Source organism: Eublepharis macularius, chromosome 5 (genome assembly GCF_028583425.1).
Source record: "Eublepharis macularius isolate TG4126 chromosome 5, MPM_Emac_v1.0, whole genome shotgun sequence".
Taxonomy (NCBI): Eukaryota; Metazoa; Chordata; class Lepidosauria; order Squamata; family Eublepharidae; genus Eublepharis; species Eublepharis macularius.
The window spans coordinates 173666176-173673486 of NC_072794.1; the positions used below are offsets into that span (position 1 = coordinate 173666176).

General features: G+C 47.6%; 1 protein-coding gene across 1 annotated transcript; it reads left to right on the forward strand.

Annotated features, from left to right (window-relative positions):
• Positions 1 to 2016: 2016 nt before the first annotated feature.
• LOC129331026 (omwaprin-b-like) lies at positions 2017 to 5814 on the forward strand. The gene is made up of 3 exons (XM_054981348.1): positions 2017 to 2261; positions 4182 to 4325; positions 5655 to 5814. Exons 1-3 carry the CDS (start codon positions 2183 to 2185, stop codon positions 5663 to 5665), a joined length of 234 nt encoding a protein of 77 aa, XP_054837323.1. The 5' UTR covers positions 2017 to 2182; the 3' UTR covers positions 5666 to 5814.
• Positions 5815 to 7311: the final 1497 nt, after the last annotated feature.

The window sequence follows — 7311 nt, forward strand, 5'->3', positions numbered from 1 at the left end:
ATCACTTGTAGCTTGGCTCTGAGACTCAAGGCAGATTACATTGTGTGAGACTAGTACAATCAGTAGCAAGGACATTTCCACACAGTGTCAAGAACATTTCCATAAACCATGCCATAGGATAAACAAACACAAGTTTACAAAGACAGAGCATTAGCAAGGATACAATACAGAAGGTGAGGGCAGCGAGGCCTTCTCTACAGCAGCACCAAACACTGTGGGACTCGCTTCCAAGAGAGGCCTGCTGTCACTTGAAGCCAGCTGGGTGACCTTGGGTGAGTCATAGCTCTTTCAGAGCTCTCTCAGCCCCACCCACCACACAGGGAGTTTTGTTGTGGCGATAACAATAGCACACTTTGTAAACCACTCTGAGTGGGTGGTATACAAATTGAATGTTGTTGTTGATGTTGTTGTTATATTCAGAGACATGGACATGACTTGCTTGCCAACTCCAGTCTCGGATATTCTTGGAGATCTGGGGTGTGTGTGTGTGTGTGTGTGACTGGGGGATGGGGATGGCAGAGTGTGGGAGAGGAAGGAATTCAGTAGTGATGTGAATCTATGGATTCTGCCCTCGGATTCTGCCATTTCCTCCAGGGAACTGATCTCCATAGTCCGGAGACTAGTTGTAGCTCCAGAAGAACTCCAGGATGCCCCTGGAGGAGGTTGGCCACTCTATTGCCAGGCCTTTGAATACTTAAAGACATGAGCCGACCTCTGCTTTTGAATGACAGCTGTTCGGTATATTCATTGTATGGCGTGCTTTTCTTTATGTGAACTGCCTGGAGTTTTTAAAACTAAATGTATAAGTAATTTCAAACAATGTGGCAAGAGAGCAGCATTGGCCACTGCATAATAAAATTACAGTCATGAAAATGTAGGTAAAAATGCTAAAGGTAAATGGAAGCTTCCCTCCTGACCTGAGGCCCTCTGGTGTTGGTCCTCATACCGTGCCTGGGGCTGTGAGTTTGTGTAGCAGGAAGGAAGCTGAAAAGATCACCAGGTCTGCACCTGGTTTTTCCACCTGCACTTGCCTTTCTGGACTAGACCAAAGGTCCACCTGGCCGTGGACCCAGCGAAGGCTCGTTGTGAGCATGGCTGAGAGAAGGGGGCGCCCACCTTCTCAAAGGTATGCTGCCTTTTTGCATGGAGGTTCCATTTAACTGTTATGGCTGTCAACAGACCCATCCTTTATAAGGGTGGGGCAAGAAGTGGGCAAGTCATACATGGAGGGAATCTTTCTTGACTGTACAATTATCTAGCCGAATCACCAATAACGTGCTTACATAAATATATTTCGCCCACAAGGATGTACTGCTTATTGCAATTGATAATTGAGTAGCATCTCGTAGACACCCAACGTGCCAGATACATGAAGTTACTGCTTGATATTGGGACATGCAGGCCACCAGGGTAAGACTGGTTTTTTTCCACTTTAGGAAAGTAATCTCATGGATTACGAATGTGGTCACAGAATCTAAGAAGAGCAGGACTTGGATCCAGCAGCACCTAAAGACCAACTAGATTTCCAGGGTTTGAGCTTCTGAGTGTCAGAGCAGCCTCGTCAGGGATTGGATGAAGGGAGCTCTGACTCTCGATAGCTCCTCCTCTGGAAATCTAGTTGAGTTCCAAGGTGCTACTGGGTTAGGGCTCTTCTACTACAGACCCACATGTGTACCCACCGGAAAGCATCTCAGAAAGTCTGTGGGTGTTGCTCTTGGAGGGTTCTGAACAATCACTCTCTCCAACACGTTGTTCCAGTCAGGGCACATTTCCCAATCTTCCAGACTTAATGGACAGTGGGTGGGAGGTAGTTTATTGGTTACATCATGCGCCCTTCCACTGAAAATGCAACACTGACGCAACACAACCTGGGCCAGAACTGAACTGATGTTCAAAGCAGGATTTCTCCAGATTTCCTGGTTCCTCCCAGATGCGTTTGTCCTGTTGACTGAAACTGGGGAGCATGTTGTAAAAACTCACCTGGTAGTAACTCCTCAGGCTCTAATTAACTCATTTGGCTTGTTACACAACAGAACTCTTTGACAACAATCCAGGGTCCAGTTTTTCCCCTTGTCCAGCATGCGTGCGACGGAAACTTTATCAGCTTCCTCTGGCATAGGATATAAATCAGTCTGAGCACTCCATCCAGGCACTCCAACCAAACACTCACAAGTGCTTCACCATGAAGTCCGTCTGCCTCCTCCTCCTCCTCGCAGGGTCCCTCACTCTCTGGACCGTGGTGCCCTCTGCCTCTGCAAAAGGTAAGCATGCCCTTCTGCCCTTGCCTTGGAGCATCTTCCTTCGAGCTTGCTTGGAGAAGGCTCTCCAGACAGGGATTTGCTTTGCAAGGGGCTGCAGTGCCCCCCTTCTCTCTTCATTCCAAATCCTTCCATATATATATATATACTTTAGACTCGAGCAGCAAAGTCATTTTCCATGGAGGGTCAACAGTTGTTTTTTTTTCTGGAAATGATGACGAGGGCTCCATAGCGTTCTAGCAGTGACAGCCAGTTTCTTCTGGGCAAGAATCTTTTCCTTCTGCTGAAATGAACACAGGATCTTTGCTCTGAGGGGAGAAAGCAGGAGAAGAGGGCTGGTGGGAGTGGAGAGAAACATTGGGAGGCAGGGAAATGACCTCCCACGCTCAGGCTGAATTTGGCCACCCTTGCAAAGGGCAGCCTTCAGAGGAAAGCAGTCTCAGAGGGGCGGTACCCGTCAAGTTTCCTGCTGGCACCAAAGGGTTTTGCCATTGTGGGAGAAGGAAGCCAGGTCTTTTTGCCCCACAGCCCACATTTTCAGCACTTTCCCCCCACCCCTTACCGTGAATGCTCTGTGAGAAGAAAGGAGAGAAAAAACCCAATCCCAAAACGAATTCAGTGACCAAAAGGCTGAGAAAAAACAAACCAAAATGAACAAACAGGAAGATAAATACTGAAACTAAAAAACACCAGAATTTTAATGAACTGTGTGTTATGTGCCATCAAGCTGCCTCCATCCTATGCCGTCTTGTTTTAGGTCTCCCTTTTTTTTTACTGCCTTCCACTTTTCCCAGCATTATTGACTTTTCCAGAGAATCTTGTCATCTCATGATGTGACCAACATACGATAGTCTCAGTTTTGTCAGTTTAGCTTCTAGGGAGAATTCAGGCTTGATTTGATCTAGCACCCACTTACGTGTCTTTTTAGCTGTCCATGGGATCCGCAAAACTCTTCTCCAGCTCCACATTTCAAATGAATCAATTTTCTTCCTGTCAGTTATCTTCACTATCCAACTTTCATGGAACACCACAGTTTGGATTATCTTGATCTTGGTCCCCAGAGAGACCTCTTTATCTTTAAGGATCTTTTCTAGCTCCTGCACAACTGCTCTTCCAATCTTCTTCTGATTTCTTCATTGCAGTCTCCCTTTTGGTTGATGATTGAGCCAAGGAAAAATCTCAAACAATTTCAATTTCCTCATTCTCAGCTTTAAAATTGTGTAATTCCTCAACAATCATTACTTCTGTCTTCTTGATGTTCAGCTGTAATCTTGCTTTGGCGTTTTCTCCTTTAACCTTCATCAATAGTCGTTTCAAGTCTTCACTATTTTCTGCTAGTAAGGTGGTGTCATCTGTGTATTTCAAATTGTTAATGTTCCTCCTACCAATTTTCACTCCACCTTCTTCTAGATCTAATCCAGCTTTCCTTATGATATGCTCTGCATAGAGGTTGAACAGGTAGAGAGATCATATGCATCCTTGTCTGACACCTTTGCCATTTGGAAACCATTCTGTTTCCCCATATTCTGTCCTGACAGTAGCCTCTTGTCCAGAGTACAGGTTGCGCAGCAAAACAATCAGAGGCTGTGGCACCCCCGTTTCTTTTAAAATGCTTTTCGTAGCTTTTCATTTAATGAACTGTAGAGAACAATACAATCAAAGAATTAAAACACACCTATATCCACATAGCTCAGGTGCCATGTATATACAGCTATATTTTAACATGATTTTATTGTTCTCTGGTTCATCAAAATTGTGATCTTAACTTTTTAATTATCTTTCTGTTTCTTCATTTGCTGAGCTGGAATGAGCAAGAGAGGGAAAAGAGTCCCCTGTTCTTCCCGACCAGGTACAGCCCTGCCATCATCTCCTCTGCCCTCGTTCCAAATCCTGTCTCTGCCATAAACGTCTTCTGCATTGCAGGTGTGAAGCCCGGAAGCTGCCCTTTCTATCCTGCCGTAGTCCGGGAACCCTGTGTCACAAAATGCTATAGTGACATGGACTGCCCTGGGGATCAAAAATGCTGTCCAGTAATGTGCTCCTGGCTCTGTGAAAATCCTGATAAAGGTAAATTGCAGGTCTGTTGAGATGGGGGAGGGGAGGGGAGGTGCAAAGTCTTGGGGCCCGTGTTAACCGCAGACATCCAATGGGTTCAGGCCCCTCTTGAGATTCGTTTTTTCTTGACACTTTGGTTGGGTGTGGAGGGAGTGGGAGGATCGAGGAATCTTGGTCTAGGGCAGGGGTCCCAAACCTTTTAGAGCCTGGGGGCACATTTGGAATTCTGACACAGTGTGGTGGCTGCAGGTACAAAATGGCTGCTGCAGGAGATGGGGCCAGCCCTCAAATGGCTGCTAGGGGTTCCCTTCAGTCACGCAGCGAAGATCCTTGGGCTGTGGATTTTTCAGACAAAAATCTGCAGAGTCGATCAAATCTCCAATGGCCAATCAGAAGCCCTGCTGGGAGAAAAGACCCACCTGGCCCCACCCACCTTCTAAAAACATTTGTCAAGCGCCAGGAAAGATGTCAGCGGTTGCAATGGTGCCCATGTGCATCATGTTGGGGATCTGTGCAGTAGGTATCCTGGGGACATTTGAAGGCATTGATGGGGTAGGAACAGTGGGTGCAGGACACAGAGGGGAAAGAAGGAGCGATAAGAGCTTCCACCTCCCCGCTACACACCTCCCAGATGGTCTCCTCTCCCACGCCAGAGATCTCCCACGTTTCAGCCACCTGCCTGCTGCAGTTCCCCCACCCCCATGTTTCCACACGACATCACCCTCTGTTTGTACACAGACAATTGACATCCCGTTCTTGCCACACAAAAATCTGCTGCATTTTAAGCCTGTAACAAATTGTGTTCCCTGGGCAGGGTGCTCTTGGCCCCCGCAGTTTCTTCTCTCTGAAGGGAAAACAGCACACTTGCAGGGGGTTGATCAAGCACATGTCAATTCTCTTTTCATTTGTTGATGCCCCCAAGGAGGGACGGTCCCTCACTACAATTTGCATAGCAGAATAGAAACTTTTAGATTCTCTCTGCCTTTTGGATAGAGGGCGGGGGATCTTCCAAAGCTCTGCAAATACCAGGATTTTTGTAAAGGTTGTTAAATGTTTTGTGATATTCCTGTGCAGTGTTGCTTATGCTTGTTTTTATTTAAATTACAATAGAAACACACCATTAGTTTACTAACTTCTGTTGATGTGGCCCAAAATTGCGTTTGCTTTTTTAGATGCTGCATCACATTGCCGGCTCATGTTCAGTGTATTGTCTACTAAGACCCCTTTTAAGAAGGGGCTAGGGGATCATCAAAGGTGCCTGCAAACACAGGGAGATTTTTAAGAAGTTTTTTTTTAAAGCTACAGCAGGATTTCTATTCAAATTCTCCTTTCTTTGCACAGGAAAACCATGAGAGGGAGGCGGAGTCTGATCCGGCCACAGCCTGTCTGGACTGAATTCCTATGGTTTGGACTCAGTGATGACTCCGGGTCCAGGTCCTTCCCAACCCGCTGTTCTAGATCTGCATTCCCACCCCCCCCACCTCTGCAATAAAGTTAGCTACTCACCTGTACGTATCGACTGCTTGAGCCTCATTTCCCTCCATCTTTCTGTAATGCTGTTGGGACGAGGGCAGAAAATTTTGCTTCTCATTGAAGAGCGGGGAAACTCTGCAGACCATCACGGGCAAAGAGCAGGGGCTGTGCCCGGCCAGTAGCCGCTGGAAGGGAGATGCATTGGAAATGTCACTGCAGAGGTAGGAAACTGTGCAGGTGTTGGAGGCGGAGACCAAGAGGGAGCAGGTAAAAAGCAAAGCGGAAGTCTTCTCGAGTCCCACAGAGGCAGAGTCCCTACTTGCTGTCCATGTCGAGTCTTTTCGGGACAGGAACTTTTCCTGGGCTCTCTGATAGGTGGAATGGAGGACGCGTGTGTTTCCTGTCAACTCCCGGGCCCCAATTCCTTTTGTTTTGGTACAGTGTTGTGTTAAGTCAAAAATGCGGGTGCTCAAGAAGCCTCGGGAGCCCTGGTCTCTGTCCTAAGCCAGGGACAATCAGGCCATAGGCCAGGAGAGGCAGTGAGACCTTCTTCTGGTTAGTAAAAGAAGAAGAGATTTATTGTGCTAAAAGACAGAGACAAGGTCAACGCCTGACTTTTACTCTCACACATACACACAAGAACAGAAGGAAACATTCCTTGGGCAAGCCCTGTTGCCATGACGTAGAACAACAGCAACAATAATAATAACATTCAGTTTATATACCACCCTTCAAGACAACTTAACACCCACTCAGAGAGGTTGACAAAGTATGCTATTATTATCCCCACAACAACAATCCCCCTGTGAGGCGGGCAGGGCTCCTAGAAGCTGTGACTATCCCAAGGTCACACCCAGCTGGCTTCAAGCGGAGGAGTGGGGAATCAAGCCCGGCTCTCCAGATGAGAGACCCGTGCTCTTAACCACTACACCAAACCAGCACAAACTGGTCCCTCAAAAGAAGAGGCAGGACAAAGAGGGGCACTTCCTCTCAGACCCCTTTTCCCGCTCTTCTTGCCCTTCTTCCCTCAGATTGTCCGGCATTCCTTGGGGGCCCGGTTTGCCTCTCTCTTCGGAGAGGATTCGCACTCCGGAGAGTGCGTGGTGTCACTTCTGTCACGTATTGATATGGAAATCATGACTCCCTTCTTCCTCCGTTTATATCTGGGTTTCTTCCGGACTAGTGGGTCTGGGAGCTGTAATCTACGCTAAGGTTCCTGGGCCTCACAGGCAGCTGTGACCTCCGGCTGTTGATAAAGACCAGGGGCAGGCTCGCATTCCAGTCTTTTTCTGTTCAGCGGCACGGAGGGCCATCTCAACTCCCCTCTGTCTGGAGATCAGGGGGCGGGGCCACCAGCCATGTGACCATTTTCCCCGAGGGCAACCCACTGAAGAGCCAAGCTACAAGTGACGCCTTACACAGGTTGGACCCTTGTCAGCTTCCCTCAAGTTTTGATGGGAAATGTAGGCGTCCTGGTTTTACAGCTTGGCTCTCCATTACAGCTGCAAGACCAGGACGCCTACAT